General features: G+C 44.4%; 2 protein-coding genes across 4 annotated transcripts in view; both read left to right on the top strand.

The window, feature by feature from the left end:
* Positions 1–1295: 1295 nt before the first annotated feature.
* Positions 1296–7114, top strand: LOC308481972 (dynein axonemal heavy chain 3-like). 3 transcript variants are annotated; one of them, XM_081014871.1, is made up of 5 exons: positions 1296–1571; positions 2554–2616; positions 3303–3489; positions 4045–5237; positions 6619–7114. In XM_081014871.1, the coding sequence occupies exons 1-5, from the start codon at positions 1509–1511 to the stop codon at positions 6700–6702; spliced, it is 1590 nt and encodes a 529-aa protein (XP_080870997.1). In that variant the 5' UTR covers positions 1296–1508; the 3' UTR covers positions 6703–7114. The 3 variants fall into 3 exon arrangements, 2 of the variants coding, with proteins under 2 accessions (XP_080870997.1, XP_080870998.1); XM_081014872.1 differs by having other exon boundaries at positions 1296–2461; XR_013988923.1 differs by lacking the exons at positions 1296–1571; positions 2554–2616; positions 3303–3489; positions 4045–5237 and adding exons at positions 5249–5441; positions 5845–5931.
* Positions 7115–13969: 6855 nt separating this feature from the next.
* The window catches only part of BASP1 (brain abundant membrane attached signal protein 1), a 79606-nt gene continuing 65637 nt past the window's right edge, over positions 13970–27938 (top strand). Inside the window, exon 1 of the mRNA XM_081015068.1 lies at positions 13970–14235. The gene's annotated coding sequence lies outside the window, so the exon portion shown is untranslated. The remainder of the gene's footprint in view (positions 14236–27938) is intronic.

The following is a 27938-nucleotide window of genomic DNA, read 5'->3' as shown; positions in this document are numbered from 1 at the left end:
TATCGTGGATGGGACTTGGGTTGTGCTGCAGAACTGCCATCTCTCAACCAGCTGGATGTCTGCTTCAGGAAAAAAATGGTGAAGAGGTCATAGTACCTGAGAGTACTCACGACAAGTTCAGGCAAGAATTCAGTATCTATTAATCAGTCTACATGAACGCTGTACAAATCCTGTTTCCTGGGCTCCAGACATCCGCTTATGCTGATCAGGAAAGGGGTGCGATGAAAGTTCTGATCCCCTGGGGCTCTGGGGTCACAGAGAAAGTGGCAGCAGGCTTTTTTTTTTTAAAGGCAATATTAGGTAAATATCTCTTCCCAAGTGTGGTCATGTCAGATAATATCACAGTGAACAGCAGGGTCATGCAGGTAAGGTCAGGATCCTTAGCATGGGCCTCAATTTAGCAGTATCAACTTCAGGGCCAAGGTCTAATATACAGGTTAGTATATAAAGCCCTTAAAAGCTTGTCCCTAGTTTACTTGTGAGATTTCCTTATCCTATATATGCCCATGCAACTGCTTTGATCTGTGGAACTGGCACTGTTACAAGTGCCACATCATACTTGATCCGCATTTGTAAGAAATTGATATTTTCAGTTGGAACTCCCAAGCAGGTACCTTCATTCTACTCTTTTTGGTGCCTGCTAAAAACATCCATAAATGTAGAATCTTGACATACATTTTAATTTGCTCCCTGCCCATCAATCTTATTTATTTTTTCAATGTTTTCAATAGTTGTTTCCTTTTTTTAAGATGATTTTATGGTTTTACTCTTTTTGTAAGCTGCTTTGAGCTTTTCTTGCAATCAAGTGGTGTATAGATCTTGTGAAATAAATAAAAATAAAAATACACCCAGATGTAGGCAAGCCCTATCAGGACCATGGACAGGTCCTGTGACCTCCAGTGGCTACAGTTTTCTCTTGATTGTGGTTAATGGGTGGATGTTGTCTCAGCAAAGAGGTTGAGGTTGGCAAACCCTGTCCTGTAATTAGCCCTGCCTTTGCGGAGGAGCTGGCTGTGTTTTTTAAAGGGCTATTATCCAGTTCCATAAATGCTAACATCTACAAGGCTGAAAGATGAAATGCTACTGGGGACTCACCCTAAGGGTTTGAGTCACAAACCCCACATCAGCCCACTCACAAAGGGCCATCAGAAACCCCACCTGAGCACACTCACAAAGCACCATCGCAAACCCCACCTCAACCGTCTCACAAAGGGCCATCACAAACCCCACCTCAGCCCACTCACAAAGGGCCATCACAAACCCCACCTCAGCCCACTCACAAAGGGCCAGTTCAGCCTTGTTTGGAATTTCTTCCCCATCATTGCAGGGTCATGGCTAAGACATCCCCCATCCATCTCACTCTTTCCATGATGACACTGTATATTGCTTTGCTTGATAAGGATCCTGTGAGCTTCATCTTCCCGCTTGCCCACCTCCACCTTGTTGCGCCCTAAGACAGAGGGAGCAACTGCGTTAGTTCTCCCATCTCATTTGTGCCCTAGAAAGATATGGAAATGTCATGGAGGAAGCCCATGTTGAGCTGCGTCCAGCTTAAACTGCAGAGCACACTGGTATGTGCATGGAAAGAAATGAACTGGGGAAACGTAAAACTGTAGTAAAGCACATGTGCTGCTGTTCTGGAATTTTTGTTCTGGAATTATTCTACTTCACCCAGAATTCAGGAAGAGTGGATGTAGGAATGCTCTGGCACAAACCAGAAGAACAGCTGTACATAGCATTGCCACTTTGTTAGTGGCAAGCAATGCACTAATCTAACAAACCTATAAAATGGAAAGTTGTAATAGGTGAAGTCATCTGGCCTCCCTAGGCTAACCATTTCTCTTTACCTGTCACCTATTTCCATATGAAATGCGTCTTGCACTGAAGTCCATAGGGGTATCTTCACCTACAGCATAGGTTTATATCTACTCCAGATTCTCAATATAGTGCATCTAACAAAATGATTTTGAAAGTCCATGTTCACTTTGACCTTGTCATACCACAGATATCCATGTCACCCAAACCTTAAATCATGACTCTCTAATTCCAAAATCCCCCTATTTCTTAGGATCACTCACTCCTTCATCCACGCTAAGCAATAGGTGGCAAAATACAATTTCTAATCAGGCAGTTCCAATCCTCCCCTTTGCTTTACATCTTGCAGTACTTTCATTTTAACTTGTGGTTTTTTTCATTGCCATAACACTTAGATAAACCCCTTTTGCCATTCTTTAAATAGTGAATCAGTCGCAAGAGGTATTATTTGAAATAAAAATATCATGCTAGGCAAAACATTCATTTTTATCACTGAAATTTTGCCTAGCGATGACAATTTTTACTTTTCCCATCTTGGCATAATAATTCAAGACAGGGGTGCCAGATTACATCACAATCCAATGTTAAGTTTATATTGGGGTTATCTGGTGCACAGAGGACATTTCAGCAAATGAGCTGCAAATAGGTAAGTTGTTAGGTGAAGAGCCTAAGCGGGAAAGTGTTCTGGGATTTAAAAGCTGTCTAAAACAATATTCATCTGCTTTTCTTTTTTCATAGATTACGATGTCGATTTTCTGGATAATTCTCTTGGTGTCAATTTCTGGCACCAAGCATGCTGAGGTAAGAAAAAAATGTGACTAGGGTAGGGCTTGCCGATACGAAGGTCTGCAGTTTGAATCCCCGTGACGGGGTGAGCTCCCGTTGCTTGGTCCCTGCTCCTGCCAACCTAGCAGTTCAAAAGCATGTCTAAGTGCAAGTAGATAAATAGGTACCGCTCTGGTGGGAGGGTAAACGGCGTTTCTGTATGCTGCTCTGGTTTGCCAGAAGCGGCTTAGTCATGCTGGCCACGTGCCCAGAAGCTGGACGCCAGCTCCCTCAACCAGTAAAGCGAGTTGAGCGCCACAACCCCAGAGTCGTCCGCGACTGGACCTAACAGTCAGGGGTCCCTTTACCCTTTACCTTTAAAGGTAAAACATTTGAATTTATTGCTAAAAATGTCTAAAAACGCCCCCCCCTTTCACTGGCAGAGGAAGAAGAGCACACCACCCCAGGAAGCATGATCCTGGCAGGGTGCCATTGCAGCTGCCCCCGCGCTGGGCACCACGCCCCCACAGGCAGCGCTTCCCGCCCCCAGGACGCACGCCCCGCCCCGCCTTCTCTCTGCCCCCCGTTGCCGGAGCATGAAGCTCCTCCATTGCCCCTTTTGTGGGGTCACAAGAGAGTGAGTGTGATGCAGTTAGCGTGTTAGGCCGGGGGAGACCAGGGCTATCAAATCCCTACTGAGAATATATTTGATGTCATTACAGGAGGAGTGCGAGAGCGACCTGGTGGAGCGAATGCCCGCCCTGGAAGGTCCGTTTTTGGCTCTCCAGACCGTGAAGGTGACAAATACCTCATTTGTGAACTGCATAAACGATCCACCAGGACCTGTCAGGTTAGGCATGGAAAACGTGAAAAAAAAGCCAAAAAGGAAACATGATTCAACTGGAAGCGGTAATTTATTTTTTTAATCCTCTATTGGGAGGGGTTGTCATGTGTTTCTTTGTTGATACTGAGCATTTTCATCGTATCACTTTATATTATATATTCAGACATTCAACCAGTAGACTTTAGTCCATTAGGGCAAGTGGGGAACTGCCCTAAAAAGCTAAGTCTCTGTTAGCCAGCCCCCATCTGCTCCTGTTCCTCCTTAGACCCAGTGTTGCTGTTATGGAACTCAGCAGCAAGGAGGGTGAGGACAAAGCCAGAATTAGTTCACTCTGCCTGTCATTGGCTCTAATTCCCCACTACTGTTGACTCTCCCGTATTCTGCCCTACAAGTCCAATGGGCATCAGCCTTCCCCCTGCATTCAATGCAGTAAAATGAACCATAGATGCAAGTGTCATTTTATGACCTTATCCATTTCCTTTGGCTTAGGAATCACCTGGATGCTCCAAAAACTATTATAGGGGAAAGAACAGGAAGGTTGAAAATCTTCCAGATTTTTAAAATGAGATATTTATATTTTGAAAACATTTTCATATATATGTATTTATTTGAAATTTCAGGTAGTTCCAAAATGGTAGTAAGGCACCTGAAATTCCTCGACTCCTTGAAGACTTCAGACAAAGAGAATTTCCTCCCAGCTGTAATGAAGAGCAGTAGAGAGAAGTTGTGGACTTTCAGCCAGGTGGACTTTCACCCAGCTTTCATAGAGCCAGCTGTATCATCTGCCTGCAAAGGCTTGTGCCAAGGAGTTGGATCCATGGAAGCGTACGACCAGGTGGCAAAGGTGGTGGCCCCAAAACATCAAGAACTCAGGAAAGAGGAAGGGTTGCTCACTCTGCTGATGCAGAAGCTCAATATGGACAGAGACGAACTAAAGAAAGTAATTGACCGTCTCCGGGACCTAAACGATGAACTTGAATCACTTACTAAACGGAAAAAAGAACTTGAAAAGAGGATTGAGAAATGCGCTCTGAAGCTGGAAAGGGCTGGAAAGATGAGCTTGGGAGGAAAGGAGGATAGGGGCACGGAAGCAGCAAGCTATAATCTTTCCATTATCAAGGTGTCTGACTCCACTTACGTAAGGACCTTGGAGAACGCCATCCAGTTTGGAACCCTAGTCTTGCTTGAAAATATCGGCGAGGAAGCGTTGGGTGACCTCTCACAGCCAGTGCTGCTAATGGCAACTTTCAAACAACAGGGTGTAGAGTACAGGAGACTGAGTGAGAATGTTCTTGAGTACTCAAGCAATTTCAAGTTTTTACTCAATGGATTTCAAGTGGGATACTACTTGGAGGAGTCTGACCACGTCACCAAGGAGCCCATGTCTCTGGTTATGTTGAAACAGGTAGATTTTATGGAAATTTGTATCTGTTTTCATTATCTGCTATATCTGTTGCAAGCTCAGTATTATGAACAGATACTGAGAGAGAACGTTATTGAGTACTCAAGCAATTTCAAATTTTTACTCAATGGATTTCAAGTGGAATACTACTTGGAGGAGTCTGACCACGTCACCAAGGAGCCCATGTCTCTGGTTATGTTGAAACAGGTAGATTTTATGGAAATTTGTATCTGTTTTCATTATCTGCTGTATCCGTTGCAAGCTCAGTATTATGAACAAAGACTGAGAGAGAAGGTTCTTGAGTACTCAAGCAATTTCAAGTTTTTACTCAATGGATTTCAAGTGGGATACTACTTGGAGGAGTCTGACCACATCACCAAGGAGCCCATGTCTCTGGTTATGTTGAAACAGGTAGATTTTATGGAAATTTGTATCTGTTTTCATTATCTGCCATATCTGTTGCAAGCTCAGTATTATGAACAGAGACTGAGAGAGAATGTTATTGAGTACTCAAGCAATTTCAAGTTTTTACTCAATGGATTTCAAGTGGAATACTACTTGGAGGAGTCTGACCACGTCACCAAGGAGCCCATGTCTCTGGTTATGTTGAAACAGGTAGATTTTATGGAAATTTGTATCTGTTTTCATTATCTGCTGTATCCGTTGCAAGCTCAGTATTATTAACATACTATTAACATAGTATTATTAACATATTATTGTTGAAAGACAATAGCTGTCGACACACCAAGGCCCATGACTTTCTCCAAAGAATCCTGGGCACTGTATCTTTCAGAGCTACAATTCCCAGCATCCTTAACAAACTCCAGTTCTTGATTAGTTAGAAAGCAAAATCACTGGCAGATTCCGGTACCTAGTTGCCCACTAAAATGTTGGTGCATTTTTGTTTTGATTTTCCCCCCTGAATTTGACTATGATTATGAAATGTGGTGAACTGAAGAATGGGACAGTAAGGAATTAATATGTAGATTATGCCCTCTCCCTTGGTTGTCCTCCTTAGGTTGCAGTTTCTGACGCCAAGGAGCAGCTAGTGGGTGCAGATAGAAAGGAAGCCAATGAAGCGGCCGCTATTGCCCAGGGTATTCAGGTCATTGTGCTGTGCAGCCTGGTGCTCCCTCCCCATTCTCTACTAGGCCAACTTACCTGAGAGTAAGCCCCCTTGAACCCAAGAAGACTGAAAAAAGAGGCACACACAGGGCTGAACTGTCAGCACCTGATGTGCCCTTCCACAGTTGCTCTTTAACTAAAGAACTGCAATTAAGAGGGGATGTTCACACATGATGTTACTTAGAGGGGTTTCAACCCCTTGCCCCCCCCCCACTTCTGATCCGCCCATAGCTGTCAACTTTTCCCTTTTCTTGCGAAGAATCCTATTCGAAATAAAGGAATTTCCCTCAAAAAAAGGGAAACGTTGACAGCTGCCTCCCCAGGGTTGCTATTTACCCCAGAGTTAAAAGTAATATTGGGCTAAAAAATGCCTCCTTTTGTGGGGTCACAAGTGAGTGAGTGTGATGCAGTTGAGTGTTAGGCCAGGGGAGACCAGGGTTCAAATCCACACTGAGTTCTAAAACTCACTGGGTGACCATGTTCCCATTGCACCAGGGAGTGCATTTGACAGGTGGGGAACTGCCACTGAGAGGGCCCTCAATCAATAGCAATCAAGGCACATCCAGTGGCAGCACCTGGAATAAGAAAGGAAAGGGTGGTTCTTGGAAAGTTATTGTTTCACTGGACTGTTCATCCTGACTATGTGGTATATTTGATATGATTACAGGAGGAGTGCGAGGGAGACCTTGCCGAGGCAATGCCAGCCATGAACACTCCCCTGAATGAAACTACACATTCTGGGGAAGAATAACTCAGACCTCTTACAATGATGTTTCCACAAATACCATCCAAGAAACAATTCAGCTTTAACAGAGATCAAAGAACAGGACTCTGCATTTCTGCCTTGTAGAATTCTCTGAAGTAATAAAGGAGACCTAAGTTGTGCTTTCAAGGCATCTGCAAGAAAAAGGTTTCTTACTTGAGGCAGACTCTGTTGACACAAGTGCCCCCTTCTTTCTTTTTAAATCACCCCTCCAATCTTCTCTTAGCAGAGGGCGGGCGAGATGTAAAGTGGACGCCTGCCAATTTTTAATTTTAAAACCATTCTGGGGTGCAAAACTGTGTGATTGTTCTTGCTTAGTCGATCCTGAAGAAAAGAGCTTCTGGTTTTATTACTGGTCACGAGTGTGGGGTGAAAAAGAAAGACAGACGGGGGTGCGGGGGGGGGGGGGGTGCGGGGAAATGACAGCAGTGGCCACAAACATTTTAATCTCCCACCACGCTTAAATGCAAAGCCTGCAAGACCAGAAGCGTTTGTGGCTTGGTTTGGCGGTTTTGTTGCTTTAATGCAAAGATCCAATTTAGCAGTTTCAAGTTCAGGGCCAAGGTCAAATATACAGGTTAGTATATAAAGCCTTTAACAGCTTGCCCCTAGTTTACTTGTGAGATTTCCTTATCCTATATATGCCCATGCAACTGCTTGGATCTGTGGAACTGGCACTGTTACAAGTGCCACATAATACTTGATCCGCATTTGTAAGAAATAGATATTTTCAGATGGAGCTCCCAAGCAGGTACCTGGGTGTAAATATACACCCAGATTTAGGCAAGCCCTATCAGAACCATGGACAGGTCCTGTGACCTCCAGTAGCTACAGTTTTCTCTTGATTGTGGTTAATGGGTGGATGTTGTCTCAGCAAAGAGGTTGAGGTTGGCAAACCCTGCCCTGCAGTTAGCCCTGCCTTTGCAGAGGAGCTGGCTGTGTTCTTTAAAGGGCTGTTGTCCACTTCCATAACTGCTAACATCTACAAGGCTGAAAGATGAAATGCTACTGGGGACTCATCCTAAAGGTTTGAGTCACAAACCCCACCTCAGCCCACTCACAAAGGGCCATCACAAACCCCACCTCAGCCCTCTCACAAAGCACCATCACAAACTTACCTCAGCCCTGACACAAAACGCCCTCACAAACCCCATAGTATATTGGGATTTGTGACAAAACTCCATCATCCCTAGTAATGCAAGGCCAGCTAACATATGGCTGCTTATTAAAAGTGTCCCACTGTAGGTTCCAGTTCCCCCCTGTGCCCACTGTATTAGGGCTCCAGTCACCTTGTGAGTCTTATTTAGTCTTCTGTTTTAATCAGAAGGTATATCTGCATTCTCCATAAACATCTTACCATTTTCATTCCAATGCGTTGTTTCTGTTCCAAGGCGAATCTAACTATGGTAGGAGATTACTGGACGACAAGGACAGGCTTCTCCAGCTCTCTGTTCTTTCCAATTGCATAATGTAAAGATGCAGAAGTCCTGGAAAACTATCAGCTTTCTCCAGAGGGGGAATATTTTGTAAAAAGTCCATTCTTTTGGGAGGAGTGGTTTGTTGTTCAGGGCCTCCCAATCACCTTGACTGCACAACAGGGATTTGCTGGGATGTGGCTGAATCCCACCCAAGACTAAAGCTGGTCTGGAAGTCCTCTTTACTTTGCTCCCAGTTTTCTTTCTTGGGTTGAGCCCAACTCTTTGCTTTGTCATTTCATTCAACTTCGCTTCTGGCTTTCCCCAGTTCCTACCTTGGCTTTCATTTTCAGGTCAGGGTCATGGCTTTGAGCCCCTGCATTGCAGGATGTTGAACTAGATGACCCTCTCTTCCATTCTAGCTCTATGATTCTTTGATTCTGTTAACTTCATAATCCGTCCATTCCTGTGTAAGGTCTTCCTTCCCCTCTGCCTTCCACTCTCTACCCCAGATATTAATCTTCTGGTGGTTTTAGGCCCCATCTGCACCATACATTTAAAGCAATATCATACCTATTTACACAGTCATGAATTCCCCCTCTAAAATATTGGGAACTGGAGTTTATTAAGGGTGCTGAGAGGTTAGTTCCTCTTCCTAGGGAACTCTGGAGCTTGCAGCTCTGTGAGGGGAACACAGCTATTAGATTTTGGGCGTATATTGACTGATCACAAAGTTTATTTGAGTCTGCTACTTTTATTTTATTTCCCCCCCCCCATTTTGTTTTATGTTGCTGTTTGATCAGTCAGGATACACACACACACAGATGCACACACTCTTTTGTTTATTTTCTATGGGACAGACAGCCACAGCAGCTTAGAAAGCAGTAGGATAGGTAAGGCACAACTTCAAAGGGGAAAGCTATTATTATAATCAGTTGGACAGGAAGAAATGACTGGATTGGATATAGAAGAAAGAAGAGGATGAGTCAAATATGAAACATGGATTGAATAATTGTTCCACCCCTGAGCTTTTGGAGAGCCAGTGTGGTGTAGTGGTTAAGAGCGGTAGTCTTATAATCTGGGGAACCGGGTTCGCGTCTCCGCTCCTCCACATGCAGCTGCTGGGTGACCTTGGGCCAGTCACACTTCTTTGAAGTCTCTCAGCCCTACTCACCTCACAGAGTGTTTGTTGTGGGGGAGGAAGGGTAAGGAGAATGTTAGCCGCTTTGAGACTCCTTAAAGGGAGTGAAAGGCGGGATATCAAATCCAAACTCTTCTTCTTCTTCTTCTTCTTTTGCTGTAACCAGATAGTAATATTGGCTTGGCTAATTAGGCCACGCAATACCTCACTACACCAGCTCACTTGCCTTATGGATATGCTTTGCAGTATTCAAGCCTGGAGTGCTCTGGTCCATGGGGTCACGAAGAGTCGGACACGACTAAACGACTAAACAACAACAAATTCAGTCTTTTAGTTCCTTTAAGGCCAGAACTCAAAAGATGGAAATTCAAAGGGGAACAACATATATCTCATGCAGTGAATGGGCAGGACACATTTTAGAGGATATGTGCAATGACTGACATTCTGGGGGAAAGTAACTCAGGCCTCTTAGAATGATGTTTCCACAAATACCACACAAGAAACTATTCGGCCTTAACAGAGATCAAAGAACAGGACTCTGCATTTCTGCCTTGTGGAATTCTCTGAAGGGATAAAGGAGCACCTAAGTTGTGCTTCCAAGACATCTGCAAGAAAAAGGTTTCTTACTTGAGCCAGACCCTGTTGACACAAGTGCTACCAAGAGCACAAAACACTTGGAGAAGTGTTCATAAGCTGCTGTTCCTTGCATCACTCTATTCAAAGGAAACAGCTCAGGCTGACCTGTGTTATTCCCATGGCAGCCCGAGACACCACTGTCCTGATAACCTTAGGTGGATTATCCTATGCTTTGGAGTTCTGCTTATGAGGTTAGCTATGGGCCGGTACCGTCTCCTGACATGGAACAGTATGCTCTTATTAGCAGGCCTAATTTTGACTCAAATGCAAATCTAGATTAGACCTTCAGCTATAAAACAGGGGAATCTGTGGTCTTCCAGTTGCTGTTAGACTCTTAACTCCTATAATCCCTGACCATCACCTATGCTGTCTGGTCCTGATGGGGGTTGGAGTCCAACAACATCTTTTAAACAGCATAGGGGATAGGATTGAGTCCTGCGGAACCCCTCATTCAAGATTCCAAGGGGATGAAAAGCACTCCCCAAGTAACACCCTCTGGGAGCTACCATCCAAGTAGGACTGGAACCACTGCAAAGTGGTGCCACCCACACTTAGTTCTGAGAGTCACTCCAGAAGGATAACATGGTTGATGGTATCAAAAGCCACTGAGAGGTCGAGAAGAATTGACAGGGATAGGTTTCCCTTGTCTCTCTCTCGACAGAGGTCGTCAGACAGGACGACCAAAGCAATTTCTGTGCCAAAACCGGGCCTATACCGATTGAAATGGATCCAGAAAATCCCAAAGCACCTGGATCTGGTCTGCAACAACTTGCTCCAGAACCTTGCTCAGGAAAGGTAAGTGGTATAGGATTGCAGCCTAGACCACACTCCTCAAAGCACTCTGGATAAATGGGGTAGCATAGTCTATCTAGAGTCCAGGAAACATGTCAAAATGCTGCCAGCTTTCCAAGGGGGAAATACTGCTTTCTCAGTGGAAATGTAGTAGCTATGGCTGCAGAAAAATCTTTTCACAAATATATTTAGAAGGCTAATGCATGAATGTGTTAGCTATTCATGCTTAGGACACTTCTGAATTGATTTTTACAAGGTAGTTAACTGTACATTGGTGTCAAGGAGAAACAAATAAATGACATTTAGCACTGATTTACAATAATTTGAATACTGGAGTTAACGGTTTTATCAATTCATACCAGTCACTTACTCATACATAAATATATTACAGGTCTTTTATAGCCTGTGCAGGGACAGCTTAATAGGAAGGCACAAACCACATTCTAGTGGATTTGCATTTCTTAATCCTCATGCAGGCTTTGTCTCTTGTTTCCATAGCAATGAGTAGATCTATATTCCAATCACGCTGTCTGCTGGGCTTGCTGTCTCCATCAGGAAAACGGAGCCAGTTACTTAGTACGTGTGCGTTTTGGGGAATGATGTGGCATGGCAAACTCTAAAATAAAGAGTCGGATTCATTGGATATTTGAATGGGGATATATCAATGGAGCAACTTTGCTTGTGTGCATTTCTTCAGAACGCCGACTAGGTGAACATTGTTTAATTGGCATAGCTCTTGGCAGCTGGAATTTGTCTAGCATGCTTACTACAAATGAGAAATTAATAGTTTTTTCTATCACTCTCTCCAAGAAAACAGAGCTGCATTTTCCAGTGCATTTTTTTCTTCTCGATCGTACAAGCTACTTCCGTATGTTCTAATATGGTTGGTGGTGATTTATATGTAAATAATTTTAACAGGTTTGTTGCTTCTGCAGCCATGTAGCTCTGTACATTGAAACAATGAATTCTTCACAACATTTTTTTCCCTTTACCAGAAATCTTGGGATCCAATTATTCTGTATTTTTGATCACCTGTTAAGCTTTCTATACCAATTCTGTTTACCAAAGCTTAAGTAAATACTGGATGAGCATTCCTGACAAGCTTTATGGTATAGAACAGAATATGTGAATATTAAGTCTTTGAATTTGAAAGGACCCGTTTACCATTCTGATGTAGCTGTGCTATGCAGTGTTTTGTCTCCTTCCTCAGTGCCTTATATTTTTTATACTGGATCCATGAAAGTTGGATCCAGTATAATATATACTCAATCCATGAAAGTTGCAAACTTTCATCCTAGCCCACTGGCAGAAGCTACTGGAGTAATTTCCACTGATTTCAGAAGAAATTACGCTAGGGTGTGTGGCACACATCACTGATGCTGCAAACCTTACCTGGGAGTAAGTCCCATTGAACACAATAGGACTTTCTTCTAGTAAAACATGAATAGGCTGCTAAGCACACTGACTAGGGAGTACATCTCATTGTACTAAATGGAACTTGCTTCTGAGCAAACAAAGCACTTTTGAGCCTCTCATATTGTTGCTGTGGATATGTATGAAAATCAGTGCAGGAGAGAGGGGAAAATGTCATTTGAAATTCAGTATACATTCTAGGCAATTTTACATTCACATTACAGATGAAGGAAATGCAAGTGTTTTTGGTGCCATGCATGAAACCATGCTTTGGTGTAATATATATCAGCAATGAAACAGGTGCCTTAGACAAAATTCTTAGTACAAATTACTTTTATCAGCTTCAGGTTAATTAAATTGCTTTGTATAGAATTCCTGCTCTTCAATTTGCAGGCACAATTTTGTGTTGTACTTTTCATAATGAACCAAAAACAACAATACATTACCATATATGTATATTTTATAAAAATATTTTGAAAAACAAGATTTTGGCTTGTATCTTTATGTTGCAATTGTTTGAAATTGTTTAGCCAATGTCATGTGGCAATAGATCTGCTTATTCTAAGCAGTTTTTCAGATTGGCATATACTTTGTGGACAGCTTCACTTTCATTTCTGAATATTCTTCAATAAAATATGCAAAGTTTAATGCCCCATTATTTTAACTAAAAAAAAATCATTAAAAATATGTCCTGCTATACAGTCATTTAAATAGCAGAGGGCGCTACAGAACTACAAATACAAACCCCACGCCAATAAATAAAAATCTCTGTTTAGCAGCATGCTAACCGCACGCACTGCTTGCTCTGTGATAGAAAAAAACACAAAATCGTTGCCTTCACGTTGCTCACTGAAGGAGGGGGCGGTCGCCAGCTTGCAGAATATTAGGAGACAATTTGTAGTTAGTTTAATAAACGGTTGCTTATATCTCAGACAGTTCATACACATCTTTCGTGCATGGCGAAGTATCCTGCCTGCCCTTACAACACGTCCATACTCCAGTTCCTAAGCATCCTTTTCCCACACTATTTCGAGTAGAGTTGCCTCCATGCTTTCGAGATTAAAACGCAGCCCTCTCTCCGTTGTCTCACAACCGTCCCATCACCAGAGGAAGGTTTTCCTCGATGTCCCAAGCAAGTGGCACTTTTAAAGGCAAGCATTCCGTCCCTCCTGCAACCCCACGCAGCACGCCGCGCACCCCTGCGCGGAAGCCTCCCCGGGGTGGTCCTCTCCTCATCCCTTTGCCATCCGCGTTTGCCATCCTTTGGTCACAAGCTGCCGTTCCTTCGAGGAAGCCCAGAGCGCGCAGAAGAAGCCCGTTCTGCTGGCGCGCGTCTCTCCCATTCCCCATCCAGCCGCGCGGTGCCAGAATGCCAACGACGACGACCGCTTGCGCTCCGCCCCGTGCGTAAAAACCACAATAATATTAGTAATATATACAGAGGCAGGGGAAGCGAAGTACAAAGCACCTCTGAAGGCTTGCAAGATCTCTTAGGAAAGGAGTCAGAATCCACCAGCAGAGAGATCTGCCCTTGCTGTTCCTCCCCACCGCGGGATCCATCCCTTCACGTGGGGGCTGGAAGCTCGGTGGGCATGTTTACGCGCCTTCCAAAACAAGACTCCGTCTTGAAACGCGCAAAGCGGATATTTAAAACCTTGGCTCGGGACCGCCCCCTAAGGGCGAAAGGAGGCATCTCTTGAAGCTGATGAGCTTTGGGTGAAATAATTGGGGGGGGGGGGGAGAAGGAAAAAAAAAGGTAAGGAGGGAGGGGTGGGTGGGTGCGCGCGCGCGCGGAGGGGGTGAGGAGAGAGAGAGGAACCAAACCCGGTGCGCGTGTCTGTGCGCGCGCGCGTGCGTGTGCATGTGTGGCTTTTGAACTGCCCACAGACTGTCACCGAGAGAAGCGGGAGGGAGGGGGAGAAATGCAGCGGCAGCAGTAGCGGCGGCGCCGGCGTTACTCCAAGCAGCCACAGCTCCAGCCACTACACTCCCAGCCAGCGAGCGAGGGAGATCTCCGGCGAGACTCAGCGGGCGCCAGGGCGAGCCGGGACCCCGCGCTCTCTCTCTCTTTGTGACCCCAGCCTCGCAGCCGCGCCAAAGGGGACAGAGGAGCAAAGGAACGAGGTAAGAGCCATCCGAGAGGCTGGAGAGAATTTGGATTTTCTTGTTTTCCCCCTCTGTGTTTTTTACGCGGCAGCCAGCTGGTCGATCCGGTTCTTATTGCTGTTGAAACAAACGCCCCCGCCTCCAAAAATGAAAACCGCTTGTTCTCTCGAAATATTTAATATGTGTGTGTATGTGTGTTGGGAGATTTATATATATATATATATTTAAAAAAGGGAGAAGCAAGATCTAGGTAGCCCACATGCCTGGGCGATGGGTTTCTATGAAAGGGAGAATTTTTAAGTCAGTGCCTATGTCTTGAAATCTTTGCATGGAGACCTCCAGGGGCTGGAGAGATGGCATGATGGAGAAAGGGATGGATGTGGGGAATCAGGGTGGAGGGTTTGGGGTTGTTTTTCTCTTTAATTTTTTTACAACCACCACTTTTTTTTTTTTTGGAGAGGATGTTACAGATTTCTTTCCCCATCTTTTATATATAGCTATATCTATATGTACCGTATAAATAAATAAATAAATAAATATAGACTGCATAGCATGGATATCTCGAAGAAGGCATATTGGGGAGGGGGCATACCATCCATGTTAAGATCATGCAGGGGAGGGGGGAGAGGAAGGAGGGGGGAAGAGCGTAAAAGCGAGATAACATGGCATGAGAGCCTCAGCTTGGGCTTGAAAGGATGGTTTTTCGCAGTTATATTACCTGTGGAACACTTTGGAGAAAACTCCTAAACGATCTGTGCGTGTGTATTTTGGCTAAACGTGTTTCCCCTCCTCCTTCTTTTTAAATCACCCCTTCAATCTTCTCTTAGCAGAGGGCGGGCGAGATGTAAAGTGGACGCCTGCCAATTTTTTATTTTAAAACCATCCTGGGGTGTTACACTGTGCGATTGTTCTTGCTTAGGCGATCCTGAAGAAAAGAGCTTCTGGTTTTATTATTGGTCAGGAGTGTGGGGTGAAAAAGAAAGACAGACGAGGAGGGGGCGCGGTGGGGGGGATATGATAGCAGTGGCCACAAACATTTTAATCTCCCACCCTGCTTAAATGCAAAGCCTGCAAGACCAGAAGCGTTTGTGTGTCTTGGCTTGGGGATTTTTTTTGCTTTAATGCAAAGATCCACATCATCTCTATGGAGTTTAGGAATACTGCATGGATCCCCGTGGCTTCGTCCTCTCCGCCATGAATATGCATAGCAAGCCCCCTCCTGGCATCCTCTCCCCACCCCCAAGCGAATGTGGTTTCATGTAAATCAGAGATCCTGCAGTTTCTCTCCCTTCTCCACCCCTCTGCTGCGTTAGCCACCGAATCATGGCACATGAAAACGAGCGCATCTTAGTGGCTCCCGGAGATGAGGCTCCCGGGTACCACGCTTTCTTTTTTTGGGGATGCCTTTTCAAGTAGCCGTCCCCGAGGCCAGCGCATTCACACGTCGTCTACGACACCGGGTCGGTGTTGGGTGAGAAAACCTCCCAGCTGGGCTCCTCTTTTGGCGATACTGCAGGGAAAATGAATGAAACTCTCTTGTAATTACCTATTCCTTTGTCTTCGCCTCGCGCATGCGTAGCAGAGCAGGGTGGGGAAGACGGACGAGGCAAGTCTCTCCATCGTTAGTCAGGCACTTATCAGAATTGGCAGAACAAAGGCAGGCATCTTGAGATAAGGATCTCCCAGACCTGTAGGAAAGCATTGGAGGGAATCCTTTTTTTTTTTGCCAGCAGATCCATCTTGCATAAGCACCTTGTTAAATGCTCCAGTGGATTTAAAGGGGCAGAGGGAGAGGGAGATTGTAGACTCAGCATCAATTTTACAAACCCATGTGAATGAAATTCTGCTTAATATTAAGCGGTGGTGATCTCTGTTCGCTGTTAAGATTGTGCATCAGTCCAGCCATACTATCACAACTCCTTTTTCCAATGTAGCAGTGAAAAAATTGCTGCTAATCTAGATGAATGGGGGTGGGGGGGGGGAAGGGTAAAGAAATGGCCATGCTGGGGTGTAGGCTGTGGAAAATCTTCACTGTCTAGTATTTTGCAAAATGGCCTTCAAAGAACTGTGCTGAGGAATAGGGGCAACCATTTCAATGCGTTTCTCCACACCCTGTCTCTTATCTGCTAGGCTGGCCATCTTTTCTGCAAACATTTTTGGGGGTACCAAATGAACTGCACTAATGAGGCCGATCCATTAGAAGAGGACAATTAGGCAACTTCCGTGTACCTAGTTCAATTAAAGTCCGTGTTTAATGATACTGTGAAGAATCTGTCGCTATAGGAAGCACCCCGGCTGACACTGTCTGCCAAATTCCTCCACCTAGAGGGAGACACTCTCCTCCTCTCTGGCATTTTTTCCTATACAGTCCTGTTTTCTTCATTTAGTTCTCTTCTTTCCAACCTTCTCTCCATTCATTTCAAGAAATGGGATTTACCAAGATGTACTGTACGGTGGATACAGATGCCCATCCCCCCCCACATCTGCAATTGAAGTGTGGCAAAACCCTCCACAGACAGCATTTTGGCAGGATAATACGGATGAATTAGTTTAGTAGTGAGCCCACACATCATACTCAAATTCTTCCATTTATAAGAGCTGGGGGAAGGATCTGCAGAAGCACCATTTGCTTAGACACAGCAGTTTGGGAGGTACAAACATCTACGCACAATGTGGGAATTGAGACGACAAGTTTACCATGCTCCTATGTGTGTTAACATTGTCTTGTTCACATGGGAGGCTGATTCAAATGACCAGGCTCAACCTTGGCTAGTTAGTCTAGAGGAAACCACAGTGATGAACTGGTTGGATTTGCAGCTTTACCCAGGCACAGATCTAATCAAGAATTTGCCAACACACAGGAGCTGTCACATCTGAATTGCTACTTCTAGGCCCAACTAAATATATATATATATATATATATATATATATGTATTAGAACTGTCGATCCAGCCAAACACTGGATTTTGAGATGTCTTGGAATGCTGATTGGGTAATGTCTGTCCACAGGCCTCAGAGTCAGTCCATCAACAGTTTATTGCCTTGCCCACAGGACATTAAAAAAACACACCAAGTGACAGAATATATCTGAGAACCACAGTCTCAGAGTGGAGGAAGAGGGGAGGGGACTTTGCTAAAGGCTGGCACAAGATTCCCAGATTTATTAGAGTGCAAACAGTAGCATGGTATATTTTAACAACAGCTGTAGTAGTATACACACACACATGTGTGTGTGTATATATATATATATATATATATATATACACACACACACACATACATCTCACTGCGGGTTAATCAGTCACCTAAACAAACAGACATCAGTAAAAATGCACACAACCCAAATCCTCAAAGCAAAAGGATTTGTGCTTTTGGAATGCCTAGTGTATCGACCCAATAACTGATCAATAGTTGGTCAGACATATAGAATGTGGGTAGGATTATTTCCCTTTGTTTTGCTGAACAGCACAGCTGGTTTGGAGAAGAAAACAGAAAGTGAAGTTTTAGATGGAGAGGAGGAGCATGAATCGAAGGAAAGAAGTCACCACTACCACTTGTTTTTTTGTCACCTGTTAGTGGCTGCATATTAATGGTGAAAGCTGCTTTCCCCAGTCAAGTAAAACTGCTGACAGGAAGCCAGCAGCTCCCCACATGTTAACTTGTCAAAACAGCTGATTGGGTAACTCAGGAAATTTGTTAGTGAAATAACTGTTAGGGAAGCACATCACACAACACTGCTCTGCAAAAAAAACCAAAAAAAACCAAACAGATCTGCCAGTCCCCTTGCTGCATGCTGTTTACAAATACTGCCCAAACTTGTGGAATCTTCTGCTTGCAATATTGTTCATAGCCTTTCTTGCTCCCCTCCCCCCATGTATCAAAAGAGAGTAGAAGCTAAGAAATATTTCAGTTTTTGTTAAAAGCATAGTTTCAAAACTGCACCATGCCCATGTGTTTTGTGAAATCATGGCCCTCTGCAAAAATGGCAGCGTTAGTAACTGCAACCGGAAGCTACAAATAAAATTTGTATTTTCTAAAGCGTCCTGTATTCATCTGTCTTTCTTGCAATCCCTTGTTGCAGCTGACATTTTGATCTGCTGACCAAGCCATTTGTGTCATCAGTTGCACTTCTAAAAACATCTTTTCCACAGAAAACAGAAGTAGGTTTGTTTTATTAATAAGCAATTGGTGAAACCCACAATGTAAAATGGATTCCTCCTCTCACATCATAAATTCTCTTTACCTCTTTAACAATGTTACTTTTGAGTAAGTGGTTGGTGCTCGCATCCTTAACATAGCAACCAGAAGTATATCTCACTGAAATCAGTGGAACTTGCTTTCACATAATATGTAGGATTGGGTGCAAGTTGACTGATGAAGTTCTATGGTCATTTTTAACAGTTAAGAGCCAGTACTAAACAAGATCTCCTGAGGAACAATTATTGATAAGTGTCATCTGGAGAAGTAACATGGCCCGATCCCATGACTGCTTTGAAGTAAGTTCTACTGAGTTCAAATGAGCTTACTTCCAAGTAAATGTCAGTAGGTCACACTTCCAAGTAATCTTGGACATAAGCCCACATAAATCAACGAGATTTGCTTCCAAGTCAGCTTGCTTGGGTATTGGGCTACTAATTGCCTTATTCTAGTAGACCCTTAATTCTACAGGTGTGCTTTTGATGTGCAAAATTTCAACTTGTGAGAGCACACTTCCAAGTAAACTTGGACATAAACCCACATAAATCAACGAGATTTGCTTCCAAGTCCACTTGCTTGGGTATTGGGCTGCTAATTGCCTTATTCTAGGTAAAGGTAAAGGTACCCCTGCCCGTACGGGCCAGTCGTGTCCGACTCTAGGGTTGTGCGCCCATCTCACTTAAGAGGCCGGGGGCCAGCGCTGTCCGGAGACACTTCCGGGTCACGTGGCCAGCGTGACGAAGCTGCTCTGGTGAGCCAGACCAGCGCAGCACACGGAAACGCCGTTTACCTTCCTGCTATAAAGCGGTACCTATTTATTGACTTGCACTTAGGGGTGCTTTCGAACTGCTAGGTGGGCAAGAATTGCCTTATTCTAGTAGACCCTTAATTCTACAGATGTGATTTTGATGTGCAAAATTTCACCGAGCGAGAGCTTAGGGCTTTCACTTCTTTGTTTTGAAAAGATTCCCAGCCCACATGGTTTCCAAGAAAAGTGTGTCCAAACAATGTCACCTGAAAGATCAGAAACTAAATGTAGGGAAGGGGTAGAACTTCTGGTTCTCCTAAATCTCTTATTTCCTCGTTCCTTTTGCCACCCACACAGCCATGTCTGCACTTCTTGCTGGAATCTTGTGGGTAGCAGGAGAGGATATATTGATTAAATATTATCCTTCCTAACTCACGCTAGTGAGTTTATTCACACAGCAGAGTACATTCCCCTCTTTACACAGCAGGAAGCTAGTTGCAGATTCGTTAGAATCTCTTAAGTTCTACTATTCCTGGTAAGACCCCTTTGATTCCCTCCTAAAAGAATAAAAACACAACAGTCTTCTTTTAAAGGTAATAAGTTTACTCACATTTAGTTCACAGTTGGAGCCCTGAAGGCAGGCTTTAGCTTAGAGTTACAGAAGAGGGTTTTAGTTCATCCCATATGGGAATTCATCCCACATGCTGCTGGCTGAGAGCCACAGTGTAGTCCAAGAGAAGAAAAGGCATCAAAAAAGGAAAGTGGCTATGTGACTGGACCTTTTGTGGGGTCTGGAAGGGTCATGCCCACCTTACCAAGGAAGGATGCTCCAGACCAGGTGTAACAGGAAGTTCAACTGGTTGGACCGACATTCCCTGCATGTCCACTCTAGGCAAACAGGAAATGTTGTATTTGACTGCTTATGTTACATCCCACACTTCTTCCTTGTCCTTTGCCCTCCCATTCCCGACAGAACCTTTGACTTTATGCGAATATGTTCTGTTTTGCAACCAGGATATAGGACACACATCTCGCAGGTGTATGTAAAGACAGAGAACATTTGCTTTGCATGCAGAAGCCCCCAGCTTCAAGCTCTTGGTATCCCCAGGTAGGGCTGGGAAGGATCCCAGTCTGAAACCTCGCCAAACTGAACTAGATGGACCAATGGCCTTTACATAGCAGCTTCCTATGTTAGTGGAAACATCTGTATAATTTACTAGGAAGGCAGGCTTTGGGTTTCTTAGCATGGGGGGAGGATTGCTAGAAATGAATGAGCTTCCAAGGCACCAGCAGGAACAGAAAGAAGAGGAATCTGAGGCCATCGACTAGAGCAGGGCCAGGATTTTTGGCCCAGCTTTTTTCAGCAATTTAGAATGGGAATGAAAAGAAAGCACTCACAAACCAGAGGTGGTGCAGGAGACTTTATCTAGTGTGTGTGTGGTGGTGGTTGTGGGAAGGGCTTGGTTTGCCTTACGTAAATGAGGTGGTGGTTTGTTTTTGTTTTTGTTTTAAAATTGGGGGTGGAAATCACCTGGCTGCCCATCGTCTCTGCAAGGCGTGCCAGGATCTTCTGGTCCTGTTTTCTGCTGGAGGCAGGCCGATATGCCAAGGGGAACTCCTGGTCACCACTAGCAGAGGAACCACGGCAGAATGGGGAGGTTCTTAGGTGCTTCATGCTTGCTCTGGGACTTGTTCAAAAACAGGATTTAATTAAGGAAATCCAGCCGTTCCTTCACCCATGAAAACTTGGAGGTATTTTCTGTTGTTCCCCAGAAACGAGAGGAAGTATATTCTCCCTTTTCAGGGGTTGCAGTTGAGGGGAGGATAAATGATCCTCCTAAAATGGAGCAGTGAAATTTGTCTCGGTGGTACAAGGAACAGCCCCTGGTAGGAAGCTAGGAAGAGGTTGGAGCAGAGGTCAAGTGTGGATGTGTTGGCTACTGAAAATAAGGAAGCAAGCAGTGGCAAGGAGAGAAGCTGAGGGAAGAGTTGTAAAGAGAAGGCCCGAGAACTTCAGAGTAGACAAAATGGAGAAGGCACATGAAGTCTCATGCTAGCAGTGCTACAGCCAAGTGTAGACGTTGGGAAGAGGGGGAAAGGATACAGACAGGTGTGGGGAACATTTCACCTTATACATGTTGCTGAGATACAACTCCCATCATCCATGGCTGTTGGCCATGCTTGGTGGGGCCAATGAGAGTTGCAGTTCATCAGCATCTAGAGGACCAAAGGTTGCCAGGTGTGGATGCTGCTGGGGGTGGCAAAATGGAAGGGAGACCCACAGAGTGGCAAGGGTGCAATTCAGAGCCCGAGGTGAGTCTAACCAGTGCCAGAGTTTGCCTGCGGAATCAATAAATGGAGTAGTGTATGGAGTCTTGCAATACTGAGTTGTCTGTAGCTAACATAGAGATAAGCCTGTCTGTAGCTAACATAGAGATCAGCCCTGATTATAGGCTTTAGGTAGTGCTAGTGAATTTTAACTGACCCATGAGATGCTTGTAGCCTGGCTAATACATGTATATGACTATGAGCTAATTTATCGAGTCCTTTACCTAACTAGTGAATTAATAATAATAATATAATAAAAATTTATTTATATCCCGCCCTCCCCAGCCAAAGCCGGGCTAGGAGCAGCTAACAATAGTAAAATAATACAGCATTCTAAAATCAATTCATTCTAAAATCAATTCAAATCAAATTAATGGCAACCACTGGGCTAGAGTTCTATGAGGATTACCGAAGGAGGGGGTCAAACTGTGCCTTGGCCAAAGGCCTGGTGGAACATCTCTGTCTTGCAGGCCCTGCGGAAAGATGTCAAGTCCCGCAGGGCCCTAGTCTCTTGTGACTGAGCGTTCCACCAGATCGGAGCCACAGCTGAAAAAGCCTTGGCTCTGGTTGAGGCCATCCTAACCTCTCTGTGGCCCGGGCCCTCCATGGTGTTTTTGTTTGAAGACCGTAAGGTCCTCCGCGGGACATACCAGGAGAGGCGGTCCCGTAGGTACGAGGGTCCTAGGCCGTGTCTGGAAGTGGTGCAGGCAATTTTCTGTTCTTGGCAAGGAACAATTTCTAGGGCCCACGCTCTGTCTAAATAGCAATAACATGAAATAATAATACAGTGCTGCTGGGCATGTGCAGAGTTCCTTTGTCCTGCCACTGAGTAATAGCGCTAGGTAGCTTACACACACTTACGCAGGGCTTGATGCATTTAGAAGTTCCTCCTCCTTATGTTTCATACCTCCCCACCTTGATCTTTAACCAGTAACAGAATGACTAAAGTGGTCCTCTTTCCCCCTAATCCCCATCAGGACAAGAGGCCTACATTACTGCTACCAGTAAATAGGGAAAAGAAGCCTCGCCTTGAGGTTGGAGCATATTGCAGGTGCCATGGGGAAAACTGACATCTGGTGTCCTTCCCTTTCTGTATCATTTATAGCATAGACCAGGGGTCTGCAACCTTTAAGACAAAAAGAGCCACTTGGACCCGTTTCCGAAGAAAAAAAACCTGGGAGCCGCAAAACTCCTCATTATAAAAATAACTTTTATGTCACTTTTTTTTTTATTTCTTTGTTTGACCCCTCAGAATTACTCCTCCTCATAGAAATAAACGTTAAATTAACAAGTTACCTTTTTGTGTGTGTGTGTTCTTCACTCCCCTTCAAAACAGTGACCAGCGTACATGCCCCCTTTCAATGCAGTGACCAGCGTACATGCCCCTTACAATGTAGCGGGCGGGCAGGTGGGAAGGTGATGTCGGGACGGTGTGTGACTAACGCACACACCGCCCCCATGCGACGTCACAGCCAGTACAGCGCCCACCACAGTGGGGAGTGTCGGGGCGCACAGTGCGCCTCCTCCTCTTGCTAGTATCCGCCCCGGAGCCGCGGTAAAGGTGTAAAAGAGCCACATGCGGCTCCGGAGCCGCGGGTTGCAGACCCCTGGCATAGACCATCACCATAGTGGAGCCTCACACTACCAGTAGTAGCTGCCAGAGTATGAAGACAGTGGCATTCCATGCAGTAAATGCCTACGTATGCCACAGCACAAAGACTGGGTGAGGTCACATAATAATAATAATAATAATAATAATAATAATAATAATATTTATACCCCACCCATCTGTCTGGGTTTCCTCAGCTGCTCTGGGCGACTCCCAACAGAATATTAAAAACAACGATAAAGCACCCAACATTAAACACTTCCCCTAAACAGGGCTGCCTTCAGATGTCTTCTAAAAAGTCAGATAGTTGTTTATTTCATTGAAATCTGCTGGGAGGGCGTCCCACAGGGCGGGTGCCACTACCGAGAAGGCCCTCTGCCTGGTTCCCTGTAACCTCACATCTCGCAGTGAGGGAACCACCAGAAGGCCCTTGGAGCTGGACCTCAGTGTCCAGACTGAACGATGGGGGAGGAGATGCTCCTTCAGGTATACTGGACCGAGGCCATTTAGGGCTTTAAAGGTCAGCACCAACACTTTGAATTGTGCTCGGAAACGTACTGGGAGCCAATGTAGGTTTTTCAGGACCGGTGTTATATGGTCTTGGCGGCCGCTCCCAGTCACCAGTCTAGCTGCAGCCTTCTGGATTAATTAGCATGTCTTCTACCCCTCATTTAAGAGATAGATGCAGGGACCCCTGACCAGTGTGCATAGCCTCCAACACGTCCCACTGGAAAACCAGGATGGCCATCTTCCAGGGCCGCACTTCCGTGTGAGTCATGTGACTTGCATGAGAAAACGGTCCCCCAAAACTGGATGCCCTAGACAGTTGATGGGTATGGTGTGTTGGGCTGGATATTATGGCTAGAGCCTAGGTGGTTCTGGAACTGTGACTCTGTGTTGACCTGATACTTCATAAATTGGCTTTTCTTAAGTTAGCTTGGTTGCCTGTATTTCTCCTCTGCATGTGGTGAGATGTCCACTCACAGTCCAGAAGAATATTGAGGGAAGCCAGAATTGAGCAGAACAGTAAGGGTAAGATAATGGTGTTGGAGAAGGAGTTGATTTAGATAAATGGTTTTTTAGTGACAGGAAACAGCCTCCTCAGTGGTTCTAGAGAATGGTTCCTCAGACTCCATCCCCATGAATCTCTTTTTTAAATATTTATTTATTTGGTTTTTCAAATTAAAAATTTACAGAGATATATCAAACATAAATCATACAAACAAGATTCTAAAGAATCTCCTGGACTTCCATCCTCCCCTTTGTGGGTCCTATTATTAATCCTTTCCTCCTGCATCTTTTATGATGATCCAAATCTTTTACATCTCCATTGTATCCAGAATTTACCCTTAACTACAAGTAGTATTCCAATCCTACTAAGGATTTTAACTTTTTACAATGGTCTTTAAGATAAGTTCTATTTTCCCCCCATTCCTTATTAAAATTTTGGTCTTCCTGATTTCTGATTCTTTCTGTCATTTAACCATTTCGCCATAGTCCAGCCTTTCTCGACCTGTGCGTCCCCAGATGTTGTTGAACTGCAACTCCCATCACCCCTAGCTAGCAAGGCCAGAGCTCAGGGATGATGGGAGTTGTAGTCCAACAACATCTGGGGACCCAGAAGTTGAGAACCGCTGGATAGTCCATCAACTTCATCTACCATTCTTCTCTGGTAGGAACTTTATCTTCTTTCCATCTCTGGGCCAATAACATTCATGTAGCCATCCGCCTGTAAATCTCACTGGGTGGCTGTGGCAGTAATCATAATGTAGGGTCTACAAAGTGTCTTGAAAACATAGGCATTGTACAAGGATGATGTTAAAAGCAAGTTCCACCTGCAGACTTGAAATGTAAAGAGGTTGCTGGTGTTCTTACAGTTATAAGGCAAAAGCAGAAAATACAGTGGTACCTCGGGTTACATACGCTTCAGGTTACAGACTCCGCTAACCCAGAAATAGTGCTTCAGGTTAAGAACTTTGCTTCAGGATGAGAACAGAAATCGTGCTCCGGCGGTGCGGCAGCAGCAGAAGGCCCAATTAGCTAAAGTGGTGCTTCAAGTTAAGAAGAGTTTTGGGTTAAGAACAGACCTCCGGAATGAATTAAGTACTTAACCTGAGGTACCACTGTATAAAGCACATTGTATACCGTGTTGGAAACTGAGATATGGAAGCTAGGAGCTAAATGGCACCTTAAACCTAGGTTATGGGCACAACAAAGAATGTCTAAGTGTGCTTTTTTAATAACAAGAATACAAAGCTGAACATGAATGAACTGCAGCTAAAATATTATGTTCTTTTTTAACATGGTATAGTCCTTCCCTTGCCCACACCCCTAATATTCTTAAGATGGTCTCTTCTCCAGTCTTCAGAGAGCAGCTAGAAGTGGGGAGGCAGGAAAAGGACCTCTTTTCCTTCCACTCTGCAGTTTTAATCTGAAATCTTAGGCACAGTACTGCACCCAGAGCTCAGAAACCTCTCACACCAATGGAATTCCATGTCGCAAAATGTGCCTAGAACAATGGGAGTTTCGAACACTGATCTCGAACACTCCCAAAGCTGATTTTCCACTCTGGAAAGTGAACATTGGTTACACAGGTATGTTTGCAGTTTATATTTCCACCCATGGTCAACGTAATGTACTATTTGCATGCCGGCAAGCGTTTCCCAAACCTCTGACAACCGAGTCACATTTTAGTCTGAACTGAAACTGGAGGCAGTGGGGGACTATGGGCATTCAAATTTCAGCAGTCCCCTGTGCAATGCCAAAATTTGGTGCCTCCTTTTCTCTTGCCTTCTGTTCTAAGTCATTTTTGCGGCGCCCCCTTGCAGCTCCCTCTCGTCTTGGTGCCCAGTGCAGGCAAACTATTCAAATTCCTCTAAAACCACCTTTGTAGAAGGCGCACTTCACTCTGAACATTTGCAAAGTTTTACATTAAGAGTCTGCAAGCTGAAGGCTTATCTTCCCTTAGCAAACCTGCTCTTTAAAAGCTCAATTGGAACAAACATCAATCTATGCAAAACCTGAATTGACATTTGCTCCGATTCAGCTTGAGAGAGTGGGTTTTCGTGGGGGAAATTTCGGGGCGAAAGAAAAAGAAAAATTACGCTTGGGTGCAGAGTGTTAAAGTGCGGACCTTTGTCTGGAAAGAGTGGGCCAAAAAGTAAGCGTGGAAAAGCCCTGAGCCACTGTTTTCGACTGGACCAGGGCAGAGATACAGTGAGCAGTTTCTTCTGAAGTCAGGGCCTTCTGCCCAGTCTCTGTCTTGGTGTGATAAAACGATCCAGTCACAACCAATGAAAAGATGTGGCTGAATTACCTTGCACCAGCAGAACCAATGGGAAAGTGGCCAGGCCAGTGAAAACAGCGAATGATGCGCTGAGGCAGCCGTGGGCAGGTACTTGGGGCTGAAAGAAGCCATTAATTTATTTATTTTGTGTGGCATGCCAGCAGTTCTCTTGTGGCACACAAATGTAGGAATTGCTGCAGTAGGATTCATTGTTCCTAGCTGCTTTCCATATTCAACTTGCTGCTGTGTGTGTAATTAACTGCCCAGCACCTGGAAGTAATGCAAAGCCACTGTTAATGGTGCAAAAAGAAGCACTTAACAGAAAACCATGTGCTAATACAAATCTTTAAACACCCTATGCAGTCAAATCGACAATAGATTTGCACCCTCTTTAAATACCAGGTTCCACCTGACGATGATGAACAATACAAATTGTTTTTTCATAGAGATATCACATATGCTTCGTGTTTTCCTTTTCTCTCTGGTTCTGGCTCCATCTTGTGAAGAAAAAAAGAAAAGTGCCCAAACAGGAAAAACGCTAGAGAAGATGTCTTCCTGCCAGACAACAATCCCTTCTAAAAGATGAATGTTTTGGATTAAGTTGTTGAGCTGAGTCAGGAAACAGAAAATTTGGGAAGTGGGGTAAGGGGGAGAGAAACGGCTGGCCTTCTTCTTGTCAATCAACGCTAATTGCAGCCAGGCACCAATGAATGAAGTCAAGGAACAAATTCCTAAAAGCATCAGAGATTTGAAAATAGAAACCATATGCAATGTGTAATGGAGGCTTAATGCATTAAGAAGTGGTTTCAAGATACCGAATGAAAAAATGCCTGTGGAGAATGGAAAGCACTCGTACGATGGATCTCCCCCCTGCAGCGTTGCAATATCACATGTGCCACAATTTTCTTGCTCTCTGGATACCGATAGCATCTTGACATCTTATTTAAAGAGAGAGGTGATTGTTTCATTACAATTTGCACCTGTCAAATGAAAGAAACAAAGAAGAAAATAGAAACTTCCCATTTCCACAATGCCTTTTGCCTTCCAGTTTTTCTGCTTTTTTCAGATACGAAACTTTTCCATTCTTTCCCCAACATCTCACAAGCTGACACAAGGAATGCTTATCCCTCACCCCCCCCAAACATGTGTGAACAAAAGAAAATGTAAAGGTTTGTACTTACATGCTGTGAATGGTCACAGCCAGGACACATTTAAAGGCATTTTATTTATCTATCCTGTTGAGATAGATGAAATTAAATCTTTCCCACTGAAATCAGTGTAGCTGGAAATTTCTTACTTTTGGCTTGATTGTGCGCAGTTCTTAAAAAGATGGAAGCCATGTGGATTAAAACTGCAGATGGGAGCTCAAATGATGGAAAGGTCCCCCTACACACACACACACACACACACACACACACACACACACAATGACAGGAAGGGAAGGGAAGAATTGAACCCTTCTCTTTGACATCTAGTTTTCTATATAGAGGGAACTCTATTGTATGGAAGGGAAAAAACCCCATAGAAGTCTGAGGTGGTACAGCCCAGAGACA

This window comes from Podarcis pityusensis, assembly GCF_964106645.2.
Source record: "Podarcis pityusensis genome assembly, chromosome: 7".
NCBI lineage: Eukaryota > Metazoa > Chordata > Lepidosauria > Squamata > Lacertidae > Podarcis > Podarcis pityusensis.
Note: the sequence above shows the minus strand (reverse complement) of the source record. Positions and strands in the feature narration are given on the sequence as shown.